We start from the raw sequence: 16,508 nt of genomic DNA, 5'->3' as shown, positions 1-16,508 counted from the left end.
GGACCCCACTCCTGACCTTAAACCAATCTGAAGAATATCCATTAATCACAACCCTCTGCCTCCTGCCCTGCAGCTGCCAAGCAATCCAACAGAAAAATCGATCTAAATTCATCATTAATAATATTGTACATATACTCAATATTTGAAACATTTCCTTCTTGGGCATTGTTGCAGTTATGATTAATGTCTTTTTAAACATTAATATAGCATTGTTTTAATTACTGCTTCATTTAATTCATTGTTTATTGACAATTTCAGCTTTGTAATTCAAATGAGATTATAGTAACAGCTTAAAAGTAATATAACCCGATAATGATTCAATATAAAAAAATTGAATCACTTGAATCAATTCATATTTTAAGAGTGAGAAAACAAAAAGCTTTCAATAAAGGAAACGTATGCCACAGTCACAATAGATAACGAAACATTACATAGATTTGGTATTTAAATTTTCTGTTACAACAGAATCAAAATTTATTAAACTATAATACTACTTTCAGAGAGATAGATACATACTCATATTTACTTCAGTGTGCGCACTCCTATGTATCACACTTTGCACATCAACAATTAAACTAAACATTAAACAATTTTCAAGTCTCAGCTTATATAGATTCTCAAATCCATGGGTGGTCCAATTACAATAGTTTTTGCAGAATGAATAAAATTTCCATATAACGAATAGATTTTGAGACAGGCTGGGTACAAATTGTTCGCACCTCTGGCCTTTAGGAAATAAAGCTGCTGTTGAAAGCATGAATTAAGAGCTTTAAGGATTAACAATTGCAATTTATTGTTCGTAATACATTTACAACCATCTCTCCCACATACTATACCGAGAAGTCACACTGGTCATTGCTTTCTTGTGTTCATAGCCAGTGGAAAAGTTTAAGGCATATCCCCGATGTGAATAATATGACGTAGTCAGCCCATGTTCTATTGTTACACCCTATTAGAGAATTAAAAGAGAATGATTTTCCTTTATTCTGGAAATTAATCTGTTCTTTCAGAGAAATGAGTCATCCACGGCCCAGTAAATTTTACCTGTCTCTGTTTACAATATAAACATGGTAGGCACAAGTGGGCCCTAATTTAGATCAGGGCTCTAAAAAAAGAAATTGGTTTAAAAATTTTCTATTACTGAGGCCTGAAGTTAGTGTTTCATGCACCTATTTATAAGTACAGCCCTGCCTGTGTCCACCACAAATTTCAGCTATTCACATGAGGGGAAGACCAAGGATAGAGCCAAGGGCTAATTTGCATTGATAGAAAGTCCTCTCTTCCTTAAGAAGGCACTAGCTTTATCAAGCAATCTCTCAAGCTCTAGTAGATTGCCATGAGTGTGACATCATCTGCAAAAGCCATAAAATTAATTTTTCTTCCACATGAGTCAAACCCCAAGTGATCGGATAGGTCCGTCGGGAGTAAGTCAATCATGGCAATAAATAGGAATGAGGATAGAGGATCATCGTCTTACTCGTATTGTAAGCTTTAAATACTATTCTATTCTTTGGCTACCATACATAAATTGCAGAGGAGTTATCACACAGAAATTTAAAATACTCAATAAATGACTGCAGGAGGCCCTTCTGCCCTAAGATCCCAAACACTGTGTGGGAGAATGCTTGGTCAAAGGTATTCTTGCAGATCCAGAGTTGCCATGTATAGAAGTCTTAGTTCCCTCCTTGATTCCTTAATAATTGAAGAGAGAAGGAATACATTCTCACAGCATCCATCAGCCAGTATAAAAGCTTGTCTATAATCAAAAGATACACATTCCATAATCCTCTTGCTTAAGATTTTATAAGTTCTTAACAGAACTGTACTGTTACGAGCCTGTAGTCACTTGGGGCAGAGGATTCTCCTTCTTAAGAATCTGGATAGTATAAGCTTCGTTTTAGAGAATTAGGTATCTTATCACATCACAGGATGTGTAACAGTCATTCAGGACCTTGGAGGGAATATTATGGACTTGCTGGGCTGAAATGTCATTGGGCCCAGCACTTAGAGAAAAAGCAGGGAAGTTTTTAATTGTTGAATAGTGATATGCTAATATAAACTTCTAACTCGAATTGTTGTTCTTGCAGTAGGCCCTTTGTTCTCCTTTAGCTTGAAAGCTATTAATCCAAAAGCTACCTTTCCAGTTGATTTGGAAAGGTAGCTCCTTCTACAATAGCTCTACTAAAGATACTGCACAAGACTGAGAAATTAATATCAGATCTACGGACCTATTTCGCTTTTAGCAAACCTGGGGAAATTGTTTGAGCAAATGTTAGCCCCAAGAATTCAAAATAAAAAAAAAAAATAAAAAAAATATGCCAGAAGATCATCAGCTATGTTCAGAAGCACAATACGGCTTCAAGAAAGGACGGTCGACTGAAGACGTTATAAATCTTCTGACCAACCACTTATCCTACTACGTATTTAGCAGGTGAGTTGGATAAACTCACCTGCTAAATACGTACTCGCTGTGTTTGTAGACTTTCAGGGCACGTTTGATATTTTATGATGGGAAAGTGCCCTCAGGAGCTTGAGAGTGCGATGCTTACATCTACAGAGTTATGCGATCATACTCTAGCAACAGACATATTAAGGTGGTGACAAAACATTTCACGTACTGGGCTCAGATTTCAAAGGTTAGGCAAGCTAAAGCAGATTATGAGATGTCTCTGACAAAAAATACAAAGAAAAACAGCAAAGACTTCCAATGCTTATATTAAGATTAGATGGAATAAGTTGTTGGTGGACAATACAGAGTCGAGTCTGTTTGGTGTGAAAAAAGCACTGGGAAAGGAAAAATGAGAGTAAGTGTGTGTTATAGGCCTAATGAATCTGATAAGTATAATGGGCAATTGTGAAGAAAAATAGAGTTAGCCAGTAAATCAGAATATCTTATAATGGGGGATTTTAACTTTCCAGATATTGACTGGAACTTGTGGATTGGTCATTCGCACACTAGCAAGACTTTTTTGGATTTACTGGATGACTGTTTTCTGCAGCAGCAGCATGTTCGAGAGGCAACCAGAGGGAGTAATACTCTTGATCTGATTATCAGTGGTGATTATTCATGCATTAAGAATTTGCAGATAAAGGAACCACTTGGTGACTGTGATCACAATGTACTGAAAAGGGAATTACTTAATGATGTAACTACCATCAAGGCTAAAGAGAGAGTCTTTTGCTTTAGAAAAGGTGACTAGAGGGGTCTCAGGCAATTTTTAAATTCTGTACAGTGAGATCAACTGATGATGATGTTACCAACGTTGAATTCTAAATGGGAAGCCTTCAGGGACTTAATTTTGGAGGCTACTAGGCTTTTCATTCCAACTAAGAAATACTGTTCAAGGTTTATCCCTAAATGAATGCCAGATGAATTAATGAGGCTTGTGGCAGAGAAAAAGAATGTATAGGGTGCATATAGAGTATCAGGTGACACAGAAGCCTATGGCAGGTATAAACTAGTCTGTAATCAAGTCACAAAGGAGGTTAGGCAGGCAAAGGCAGATTACAAGAAATCTTTGGCAAAGGATGCAAAGAAAAACAGCAAAGTGCTTTATTTATGCAAACTCTAGAATGAAAGGGATGAATCTGATTGGACCACTTAACAATGATGGATTGACTATTGATGATCACACTCAGGTAGCTGATAAACAATGAGTATTTTGCATCTACAATTCACCACATGAGGAGTTATTCAATGATGGGAATGTCAGAAGTTTATCAAACTGTAACAGGGTGCTTAATGATTTTGTAACAACTGAGAGAAAAGTGGAGGAGAAATTGTTGAAATTAAACATAAGGCACCTGGGACGAATGGAATCTATCCAGTTATATTAAACGAGGCAGCAAAAGAAATAAGCAAACCCTTAGCCATAATTATGAGAGCTTCCTTGGACTCAGGGGAGATCCCCATGGACTGGAGATGTGCAAATGTATCACCAATTCACAAAGGGGGTTCAAAAGGTTCTTGTGTTCCAGGGAAAATAATGGAATCACTGGTTAAAGAAGCATTGCATGTACATCTAGACAAGACTGCAGTAATAGTTACGAGTTATTTTGGTTTTTAGGAGCATTAGCAACTAAGGCCATAGTGCTCCGGGATATGCGGTGGTCATTCTCTGACCTTTCCGCATCCTCCGTATTTGGTGGTGACGGGCTCAAACCCATGTCTAATCATGAAGCGCGTGCTACGCACTGCTGCTCCTTCCCACCTGGCTACGGAGGCACCGCAGTAATAGTTAAGACACAGCATGGGTTTGTTAAAGGGAGGTCTTGTCTGACCAATTTGATTGAATTCTATGATGTGGTCACAAAGGAACTGAATCCAAAAATAATTTTGATATAATATACTTGGATTTCAAGAAAGCTTTTGATACTTTAGCACATGAAAGACTGCCGTACAAATTGGAGAGGTATGGCATTAAGGGTAGTTTGCTACAATGGATAAAGGGATGGTTGAGTGGAAGACGACAGAATGGTAATCAATGGACGCTGTTCTTTGTGGACAAATGTTATTAGTGATGTTCCCTAGGGTTCGGTGTTGGGCCCATTGTTGTTTTGTATATTTATCAATGATACTGATGAAGGTATATCAGGTTTAATGTCCAAGTATGCAGATGATACAAAGGTTGGCAGGGTTGTTAACAACATTAAAGACAGTATGCTACTCCAACTGGATAGAGATAAGTTGGGAAAATGGGCTGATAAGTGGCAACTGAAGTTTAACATTGAAAAATGCAAAGTACTTCATATAGGTAGCAACAACCAAAGAGAAAAGTATCAAATGTGTGGTACTACACTCAGGGAAGTGGAAAATGAACAAGACCTGGGGGGGGGGGGGGAATTGTGCAGTCAAATATGAAGTTCGCTGAACAGTACAGACGTGCGGCCAGGGAAGGTCATAGAGTCTTGTCAATGATATATAGAAATTTTGCTAGCAGGGACAGGGAGGTGATTAGCTCGTTATACAAGGTAATGGTCAGGCCACACTTAGAGTACTGTGTACAGGTCTGGAGGCCTCATTTTAGGAAGGATGTAGAGTTGTTAGAATGAGTTCAAAGAAGAGCAACAAGATTGGTGAGGTGAACAAAGGGGTACACTTACCAAGAAAGGCTGAAGTTCTGCAAATTGCAGCGCCTAGAGAGTATACACCTGCAAGGCGATATGATTGAGGTGTAGAAGGCCTTGAATAGGCTGAGCAAGCTGAATGCTGATGGGATTCTTCCTCTTGCTCAGACTAAGAACGTGAGAGGGCACAGTTTCAAATTGAGGAAAGATAGTTGTAGAATAGATGTGCGGAAATTTGCCTTTAGCCAGCGAATAGTTGATTGGTGGAACAGGCTTCCATCTTTTGTTGTGGAAGCTAATATCCTAAATAAATTTAAGGCTGAGCTGGACAGGCATTTGGAACAAATGGAGGGGTGAAATGGGAGGGGTTTTTGAGGCGCTGATGCTGCATAAGCTTGCTTTCTTGCGTTGTATGCCTCTACTAATGCTAATCATATTGGGTCACTTGGTGTCTATTGGTTAACTGCTGATGACCCTGCTCTGGTTGTGGACAAATTAAATAGCTATTTTGTATCTATTCACACATGAGCAATTCTTTAGGGAAGGGTATGCCAAAAGTTTATGAAACTCTAACAAGGCGCGAAATGACTGTGATAAATGAAATGAAATGGAGGAGGAACTGTTGAGGATGGATATTAAAAAGGCACCTGGGGCAGATGGAATCTATTCAATTATATTAACTGAGGCAGCAAAGGAGGTAAGCAAACCCTTAGCCATAATTATGAGTGCATCTTGCATTCAGGGGGAGACCCTATGGACTGGAAAGTGTGAATATATCTCCTTTTCGTAAAGCGGAATCAGAAGGCAACATGAGTAATTACAGACCTGTTAGCTTAATGTCTAACAGGAATAAGATAAATGGGAAGTTGAAGGTGGTTCCATTATTTTCTCCTGGAAAATAATGGAATCACTGGTTGAAGAAGTAATGCAGGAGCATTTTGACTGGCATGCAATTACAATGCAATCACAGAATTAATTTGTGATTGCATTGTAATCACAAATTAATTCTTGGTCACTCCATGACAAATGCCCTTTGTCAAGGGCATTTGTCATGGAGTGACCAAGGAACTGGATACAAAAAATAATTTTGGCATCATATACTTCAATTTCAGGAAGACTTGGGATAAATGACTACTGTACAAACTGGGGAAATGTGGCATTAACAACAAGTTAATGCCATGGATAAAGGGATGGTTAAGTGGAAGAAGACAAGAGTGGTTATCAATGGTCACTGCTCTCTGTGGACTAATGTTATTAGCGGAGTTCACCATGTTTCAGTGCTGGGTCCATTGTTGTTTTCAATATTTATCAATGATATAGATAAAGGTATATCAGACTTAATGTCGAAATTTGTAGATGAAAGAAAGGTTGACAGGGTGGTTAACAGCGGTCAGGGTGAGCTACTGCAACAAGGTCTTTCAATTCAATTCAATTTTTTTTTATTTACATATATATAAATATATATATGCAACTGAACAGTGTAGTGATGGCACCTGGAACAGAGTTCAACTCTGCCAGTTTACAACAGGGTTTTTTTTTTTTTTTTTGGTTACAGAATGCTGTAGTTTTGCCAAATGCAGATCATACGTTGTTTGTATGTGCTATCTTAATCAGGTAACAGCAAAGCGGTACCCATCCTCAGCATGGGGAGGTGAGCCTCGTCATTCTGAGGAGGTAGTGAGCCTGTATTAACTTAATTGCCTAAAAAGGGCAGCAGATCGAGCATTCAACAAAAAAAAAAAAGGGAAAGAAATAAGTCACCAAAGGATTTCTGAATTTCAATATTACTAAGGATAATCCTGAAAGGCACAAGCAGGATGCAAGAAGAAAGCATCCATTCATAATGATGCATCGTTGAAACTTGTTGAGGAAGTTGTCAGTAACTGTCTTCTTCTATTGAAAACATTAACAGAGAACTTTTGAAATGGTTGACAAAACCCCATGAGCTGTCCTGGCAGCATGTCTGCACTACTCAGAGAATTTCATGTCTGACTAAACAATTATCCCCAGGTCTTTTTCATTTTCCACGATCCCGAATGTAGCGCCATACAGATAAGTTATTCTGGGGTTACTGCTACCTATGTACTTTTTTTTTCCCTTTTGGCTGATGCTATATAAGCTTGCTTTCTTGCATCATTTGGCATTACTACTAGTAAGTTTTTGCAACAAGGTCTAAGAAAATTGGGTCGATGGGCTGAAAAATGGTAGTTGAAGCTTAATACTGACAAATGCAGGGTACTGCACACATGGGTAGCAGTAACACCAGAGTAACTTATCAACCGTATGGTACTACACTCAGGGTACTGGAGAATAAAAAAGACCCGAGGTAATTGTGCAGTCAGACATGAAATTATCAGAGCAGTGCAGATATGATGACAGTACAGCTCATGGGGTTTTGTCAATGATATACAGAAACTTTGCTAGCAAGGATAAGGAGGTGATTATCCCTTTGTATAAGGCATTGGTTAGGCTACTACTGTATATGGTCTAGAGGCCTCGCTTTAGGAAGGACATAGATCTGATGGAACGGGTGTAGAGAATAAATTGGTGAAAGGAACAAAAGGGTGCTTTTGTCTAGAAATGTTTCAGTTCTGCAAATTGCAGCATTTGGAGACCAGGCACCTGCAGGGAGATCTGAATGAGGTGTTTAAAGACTTGAATGGATTGAGTAAGCTGAAATGTTAATGGTATTCTTCCACCTGTCGAGACTATTCATATGAGGGAGCATAAATTCAAGTTGAGGAAGAATTGTTGCAGGATAGATGTGCAGATGTTTGCCTTCAGCCAGCAGGTGATTGATTGTTGGAAGAGGCTTCCATCTGTCATTTTGGAAGTGGATGGGTTGAATAAATTCAAGGAAGAAGTAGGCAAATTCTTGTAGGGTATGGATGGGTGAACCAGGTAGAACTGTGTTCACCAAATGGATTCCTCTGGTCTATGCCTGGCTGTTATTTTCTGGCCAAAAACAGCAATGCCAGGTGAGCCACCCAGCATGTCATACAACTGAGGCATTCCATGAAATTCTATAGCTCAGCCGTGTCTTATACCTCACAAAAAGTTCACTACTCCTATGCTTATCTTCAATGACACTCACATTTATAGCTATTATTCACATATTTCTATTGGCATAAAGTACAACACAAATATTGCTTCATCTGCAACTAAAAACTTGGGTTAACTCTTTTGCTCTTGGCACTACTTTTCTTTCAAACATCAAATCTGCCCTAGCATGGAATATTATTCCATGCTAGGGCATCAGCAATAAACATTCAGGTAGTGTCCTTAAAACCTCTCTCAAGCATCTTGACCTCATTCAAAAGTGAGCAGTCAGGTTAATTAATGAGCAACATCTTACAATGTCTCTCCACTCTATGTCTCAATAGACATTCTGTTTCTACTGCACATCTTTTCTATAGATATTCCATGGTACTCTTCTTTTAAATTGGCCTCTGTAATTCTCTACTCTTCTAAACCAGCCCACACATGTGCCACACATTTCCTCTTTTCTACTTCTATTTTTTGGTACAACTTTCTTTCTCATATATTTCCTAAAACATCTATAATCTACAGAGTGAAGTCTAATGTCAATAACAGCAGCAAGCAACGGGCTACAGTTATATTCCCAAGCAGCAAGCTGCTGCTTGGGAATATAACTGTAGGGGATAATTCTCCTATAAATCATAGCCTAATGAAATGTGCTATTTGTGCAATGTTTGCAAACTTTCTGAAACAGAACATGTTACGGCCAACTCCAGAACTCACACTTCTGCATCAGGCAATCCCCAAGGAAGAATGCACTGGTACCACAGGAGGCAATTATTGTCGGTGACTCTACTGTCAGGTAAATGGGAAATATATTGTGCGAGAAGGATAGGTGAAATAGGTGGGCTACTGTATTCATTGCTGGGCAGTTTGTTAGCAATATTTAATAATGATATTTATATTTATTATATTATTAATGTTTATAAATGAAGGTATATTCCATTCAATGTCTAAGTGTGCAGATGATATAAAGGTTGACAGGGTAGTTAATAGCAATAACCAAGGAAAGCTAATGCAACATAAGATGATCTAGAAAAATTAGGCAGACAAGCTAAGAAATGGCAGTTTAACACAACAAATGAAAGGTACTTCATGAGTAGCAGTAATCCCAAATTAACATAACTGTGTGTGGTATACTACACTTAGCATAGTAGAAAATGAAAAAGAGGTGGTCATTGTGCAGCCAGATATTATTATTATTATTAGCCATATGGTGCAAGGAAGCTTGAGGCTTATGCTGCACCAGCCAAAAAAAAAAAAAAAAACACCTTCCCTATTACCAGTAGAAAGGAATCACCAAGAAAGGGAAGAATGATGATATCCAGCTCGGGACCCTGGGTGTGCCAAGCCCATACTCACCAGATATGAGACGCTGAAGTTATGAAGTTCTTTGAGGTGCAGACTAACTGGAGAAAACCCCATGAGCTGTCCTGGACTGCCAGGACAGCTCATGGGGTTTTGTCAATGATATACAGGAACATTGCCAGAAGAGATAAGGATGTGATTATCCCTTTGTATAAGGCCATGGTTAGGCCCCAATCTTGTACAGAAGGGCAACAAGATTGAAGGCTTGTTGTTATTTGGTTTTTTAGGAGCATTAGCAACTAAGGCTATATTGCTCCAGGAATATACGGTGGTCATTCCCTGACCTTTCTGCATCCTCCGTATTTGGTGGTCATGGGCTCGAACCCCCATCTAATCAAGAAGCGTGTGCTACGCACTGCTGCTCCTGCCCACCTGGCTACGGAGGTGCCAATATTGAAGGAAACAAAAGGATGGTCTTGCAAGAAAGGCTCCAGTTCTGTAAGTTGCAGCATCTGGAAACTAGGCACCTGCAAGATTTGATTGAGGCATTTAAGGCCTTGAATAGATTAAGTAATCTCAATGTTCATGGCATTCTTCCTCTTGCTGAGACTACACATGAGCACACGTGAGGGCATAAATTCAAAATGAAGAAGGATGGTTGATTGTTGGAACAAGCTTCCATTTGTTGTTGTGGAAGTGGATAGTTTGAATAAATTCAGAGAAGAACTAGACAAATTGTTGAAGGGGGTGGATGGGTGAGGTGGGTAGTTTTTTTTTTTTGCTGATGTTCTATAAACTTGTCTTTCATCATCATCACCACTACTAGTACTATGTATGTTTAATCTTATCAGCCATTAATCAGTGTATGGTAGCTAGTATTATAAGTCCTAATACCTCTTGTGCTTGGGGTTTTAAAAGAAAGAGAGAGAGAGAGAAAAAAAACAACATCCACCCAATCTTACCCCACTAATAATTTGTCTAATTCTTTATTCAAACTACCTACTTCTACGACACCAGATGGAAGTATGTTCCAACAATCAATTATTTTCTGACTGAAATAAAATTAAATCACAAAGCTATCCAGTAAGCAGCATCATGATATCTTCATATGCAATCACATCACATCATCCAGGGCAGGGATCGCCAACCATATGCCCGTGGGCACCAAGGTGCCTGCCAAAGGGTTTTCACATGCCCACGTGAAAAATCAGAGCAATTGCCTCATAGATCCCCGGACTGATAAATTCAGAGAAGAACTAGACAAATTGTTTAGACAAATGGGTAGTTTTTTTTTTTTTTTTTGCTGATGTTCTATAAACTTGTCTTTCATCATCACCACTACTAGTACTATGTATCTTTAATCTTATCAGCCATTAATCAGTGTATGGTAGCTAGTATTATAAGTCCTAATACCTCTTGTGCTTGGGGTTTTAAAAGAAAGAGAGAGAGAGAGAAAAAAAACAACATCCACCCAATCTTACCCCACTAATAATTTGTCTAATTCTTTATTCAAACTACCTACTTCTACGACACCAGATGGAAGTATGTTCCAACAATCAATTATTTTCTGACTGAAATAAAATTAAATCACAAAGCTATCCAGTAAGCAGCATCATGATATCTTCATATGCAATCACATCACATCATCCAGGGCAGGGATCGCCAACCATATGCCCGTGGGCACCAAGGTGCCTGCCAAAGGGTTTTCACATGCCCACGTGAAAAATCAGAGCAATTACCTCATAGATCCCCGGACTGATAAATTCAGAGAAGAACTAGACAAATTGTTTAGACAAATGGGTAGTTTTTTTTTTTTTTTTTTTGCTGATGTTCTATAAACTTGTCTTTCATCATCACCACTACTAGTACTATGTATCTTTAATCTTATCAGCCATTAATCAGTGTATGGTAGCTAGTATTATAAGTCCTAATACCTCTTGTGCTTGGGGTTTTAAAAGAAAGAGAGAGAGAGAAAAAAAACAACATCCACCCAATCTTACCCCACTAATAATTTGTCTAATTCTTTATTCAAACTACCTACTTCTACGACACCAGATGGAAGTATGTTCCAACAATCAATTATTTTCTGACTGAAATAAAATTAAATCACAAAGCTATCCAGTAAGCAGCATCATGATATCTTCATATGCAATCACATCACATCATCCAGGGCAGGGATCGCCAACCATATGCCCGTGGGCACCAAGGTGCCTGCCAAAGGGTTTTCACATGCCCACGTGAAAAATCAGAGCAATTGCCTCATAGATCCCCGGACTGATAAATTCAGAGAAGAACTAGACAAATTGTTTAGACAAATGGGTAGTTTTTTTTTTTTTTTTTGCTGATGTTCTATAAACTTGTCTTTCATCATCACCACTACTAGTACTATGTATCTTTAATCTTATCAGCCATTAATCAGTGTATGGTAGCTAGTATTATAAGTCCTAATACCTCTTGTGCTTGGGGTTTTAAAAGAAAGAGAGAGAGAGAAAAAAAACAACATCCACCCAATCTTACCCCACTAATAATTTGTCTAATTCTTTATTCAAACTACCTACTTCTACGACACCAGATGGAAGTATGTTCCAACAATCAATTATTTTCTGACTGAAATAAAATTAAATCACAAAGCTATCCAGTAAGCAGCATCATGATATCTTCATATGCAATCACATCACATCATCCAGGGCAGGGATCGCCAACCATATGCCCGTGGGCACCAAGGTGCCTGCCAAAGGGTTTTCACATGCCCACGTGAAAAATCAGAGCAATTGCCTCATAGATCCCCAGACTGTGTTGGATTGTCGGATCACCGCTAGCCTGGAGTACACTAGGACAGGACGTTTATTTATGTCTTGCAGCAATGACCTTCTAAGTGTAATTAAGCAAAGAGGTTGTAAAATGTTTTCTTTGGGACTTTTCCAACTGTTTTATTCTTTTTCGGTTTTCTTTGTTAAAAAAATGTAGCGCTAATGGTGAACTCTTGCTTTGGTTTTACGTACCTCAGTAAGTCCTTATTTTCTAGCATGAAGTTCATAAAATCAAAGAATAGATCTAGACTTACAGATGTACATCTAATTGATTGTTTGAGAGCAATCTTATACTCCAAATTTTCATTCGATAACTGGAGAAATGAATCAAGTTTAACATTAATTTTAATTAATTTTATTTTATTATTTAAAAAAGTAAAACCATAAAATAACATTATGTAAGACAGTATGTAATGTATGTATTCATTTTTTAATCTTTCAATGTAAAACCCTTAATAAATGCATTATTCTTTGGTGCTCGCGACTGTTTAATTAATATTAAAAGTAGCCTGCCACCATTAAAAGGTTGGTGATCCCGATCTAGGGTGTTGCTGGTTTGTTGTAATGGTACAGACTGATTGCTAAAAGGCAACCCCATGATAACGCCCCATTAGAACTTGCTCAGTTAACACCTAAACCCACCTGCTGCATTTTATTGATCCGCTTTCTTTTTAGAATGAATGCTGTTTCTGGTGAATATTTAATGATGCCCCATTTATAGTGGGTATGATATATTTTTTTCCAAATCCCATGACCATCAAAATAATTTTGGCAATATTACGTAGTTGCTCATACATTTTTGTAAACTGGATATGTTAAATGTAATATGAAAACAAGGCACAACCAGAATGCTATATATATATATAGGAATAAACTTTTCATAATCATTAATAAAATATATATTAGAACTAACAGCATACAGAAAAATAGGTACTCACCAACTTCAATTCCGTACACATAACAGCATAAGAACCACTAAAATTAGGCTCATCAATGGCCTTCTCAAACACTAAGTCTATAACTCCTTTTAGTCTCTCTTCATTGGTAATTTCAAGTTGTTTAACTTGTTCTACTAATGTATGCAATTTCTCGGGTGTCAATTTATTTAAAATGCTCCTCATTTTTTTATGAAGTTCCTATATAAAGCATGGGGGGAAGAAAACAAAAACAAAAAAGCATCAGCAATAACTATTCATTGAAACTAGGAAAAAATTGTAAATACCACCATAAGTTTATCAAAAGAATTAATAAAATAAGTAAAAAACAAAATATTTTACAAACAACTGAATCTATAACACAATGCATTCTTCACCTGTGGACTTAATTATTATTTGAAACCTGTCTCTGTAATAAACATGGTTAAAATTTATTTATGTCTTAATGATTTGTGAAATATTTCTAAAATACCATCATAACTAAGTGCTGTTCAAGTTACAATATGTAGCTGAGAGTCATACAAGACCAAACAATCTAATATGTTTAAACATATGACCTTATTAAACTAGCAGATACCAGTCTACTGATAGGCCTCAGATTTTATCTTTAATATTTGAAAAATGTATATTTTGAATTGTGCGTTTAGTGTACTATTGTTTGACCTTTCACCAGTAGATTGCAATGCTTATTAATATCACTTCTTCATTTTTAATAATAAATGAAAATTTGGCAATGTGTTTTTTTGCCATGAAAATTACACACTACTTTTAATGAAACAAGTTCATTAATTACACTTTCAGAAAAAAATTTAACATTAGCATTAGTAGTGGCATATGATGCAAGAAAGAAAGCTTATATAGCATCAGCAGAAAAAAAAAAAAAAAAACCACCTTCCATTTCACCCAATCATTCACTCCAAATGTTTGTCTAGTTCTGCTTTGAAATTATTCAAGTTGCTGACCGCTACTACAATGGATGGAAGTTTCTCCAAACTATCAACCACCTGCTGGCTAAACGTGAATTAACACACATCCATTCTACAATTGTCTTATCTCAATTTGTATTCATGTCCCTTCAGATGAGCACGCAGAGCAAGAGGGAGAATCCCATTAGCACTGAGCTTACTCGATCCATTCGAGGCTTTATACGCCTCAATTAGATCACCCCGCAGGTGCCTAGTCTCAAGAAGCTGCAATTTATAGAACTTCAGCATTTTTCCACTCACCAATCTTGCTGCCGTTCTCTGTACTTGTTCCAGCAGCACTACATCTTTCCTAAAATGAGGTCTCCAGACCCGTATACAATACTCAAGGTGTGGCCTGACCACTGCCTTATACCAGGAGACAATCAACCCTTTATCCCTACTAGCAAAATTCCTACATATCATTGACAAGACACCATGAGCTACTCTTGCAGCCTTTTTCCACTGCTCAGAAAACTTCATTAGCATTAGCATTAGTAGAGGCATTTGATGCAAGAAAGCAAGCTTATGCAGCATCAGCCCAAAAAAAAAAAAAAAGAAATAATAAAAAAATAATAAATAAAAAATAACCACTTCCACTTCACCCCCTCTGTTCGTTCGAAATACCTGTCCAGCTGAGCCTTAAACTTATTTAGGCTATCAACTTCCACGACAAGGGACAACCACCCGCTGGCTAAAGGCAAATTTCCTCATGTCTATCCCACATCTGTCTTTTCTCAATTTGAATTTATGCCCTCTCAGGTGATTATTCTGAGCAAGAGGAAGAATCCCATCAGCATTGAGCATGCTCAAACCATTCAAGGCTTTATACACCTCAGTCAGATCACCTCGCCAGTGCCTAGTCTCCAGACACTGTAATTTGCAAAACTTAAGCCTTTCTTCATAAGAGCACCCCTTTGTTCCATTCACTAATCTTGTTGCCCTTCTCTGTACTCGTTCCAGCATCTCTACATCCTTCTTGAAATGAGGCCTCCAGACCTGTATACAGTACTCTAGGTGTGGTCTGACCATTGCCTTATACAAGGGAATAATCACCTCCCTATCCCTGCTAGAAAAATTCCTGTATATCACTGATAAGACAAGTTACCATGAGCTACTCTTGCAGCCCGTCTGCACTGCTCAGAGAACTTCATATCTGCCTGCACAATTATCCCCAGGTCCTTTTCATTCTCTACCACTGTCAGTGTAGTACCACTGAGTTGATACGTTGCTCTGAGGTTGCTGTTTCCCATATGTAGTACTTTACATTTGTCAATGTTAAACTTCATTTGCCACCTCTCAGCCAATCTGCTCAACCTTTCCAGATCCTGTTGCAGCAGCATAGCGTCAGTAGTGTCCTTGACAACCCTGCCAACCTTTGTACCATTTGCAAACTTGGACATTAAGCTTGATATACCATCAATATTATTTATAAATACAGAAAACAACAATGGACCCAACACTGAACCCTGAGGGACTCCACATTAGTCCACGATGAGCAGTGTCCATTGATTAGCACTCTCTGTCTTCTCCCCCTCAACCATCCCTTTATCCATAGCAACAATTTGCCACCAATGCCACACTGCTCCAATTTGTGCAGCAGTCTTCACATGTGCAACAGTATCAAAAGCCTTTCTAAGATCCAAATATATAATATCAAAGTTATTCCCTGCATACAATTCTTTTGTGACTACATCATAGTATCCAATCAAATTGGTCAGGCAAGACCTTCCCTTAACAAAACCATGCTGTGTCTGAGCTATAACTGAATTCTTGTCAAGATGATCATGCAGTGCTTCTTTAACCAGCGTTTCCATTAATTTTTCTGGAACAGAAGTTAAACTCACAGGTCTATAATTACTTGTGTCAGCCTTTGATCCTCCTTTGTGAATTGGGATTACATCTGCACGTCTCCAGTCTGTGGGTACCTCCCCTGAGTCCAAGGATGCTCTCATAATTATGGCTAAAGGATTGCTTACTTCCTTTGCTGCCTCCTTTAATATAACTGAATGGATCCTATCCACCCCAGGTGCCTTTTTTGTATTTATCTTCAACAATTTCTCCTCCACTTTACTCTCAATTATTACAAGATCATCTAGCTCACTGCCAGTGTTTTACTTCATCTATGGCATTCCCCTTCCTGAATAACTCCTCATGTGTGAATGTAGATCAAAATATTGATTTAATTTGTTAGCTACCTGAGCAGGATCATGAACAGTTGAACCATTGATATCAAGTGGACCAATCTGATTCATCCCCTTCCTTCTAGAGTTTACATAAGTAAAGAACTCCTTTCCATGATTTTTTCAACAGACAAAATAAAGAGGAGGAAACATGTATCAATTAATGAAAATTTTGGATATGGTGCATGCACAGTAAGGATATAC

General features: G+C 38.0%; 1 protein-coding gene across 5 annotated transcripts in view; it reads right to left on the bottom strand.

The window, feature by feature from the left end:
• Positions 1 to 16,508, bottom strand: part of LOC150085178 (eukaryotic translation initiation factor 4 gamma 3-like) — a 791,506-nt gene that overhangs the window by 195,518 nt on the left and 579,480 nt on the right. For all 5 annotated transcript variants that reach the window (XM_090373913.1, XM_090373915.1, XM_090373911.1 and 2 more), the window contains one exon: positions 13,163 to 13,360. In XM_090373913.1, the coding sequence (XP_090230039.1) occupies positions 13,163 to 13,360 (198 nt within the window). The remainder of the gene's footprint in view (positions 1 to 13,162; positions 13,361 to 16,508) is intronic.

This window comes from Mastigoproctus giganteus, chromosome 5 (genome assembly GCF_048544385.1).
Source record: "Mastigoproctus giganteus isolate SK-2022 chromosome 5, ASM4854438v1, whole genome shotgun sequence".
Lineage (NCBI taxonomy): Eukaryota > Metazoa > Arthropoda > Arachnida > Uropygi > Thelyphonidae > Mastigoproctus > Mastigoproctus giganteus.
The sequence above is the reverse complement of the archived record's forward strand: the minus strand, read 5'-3'. Positions and strand labels throughout refer to the sequence as shown.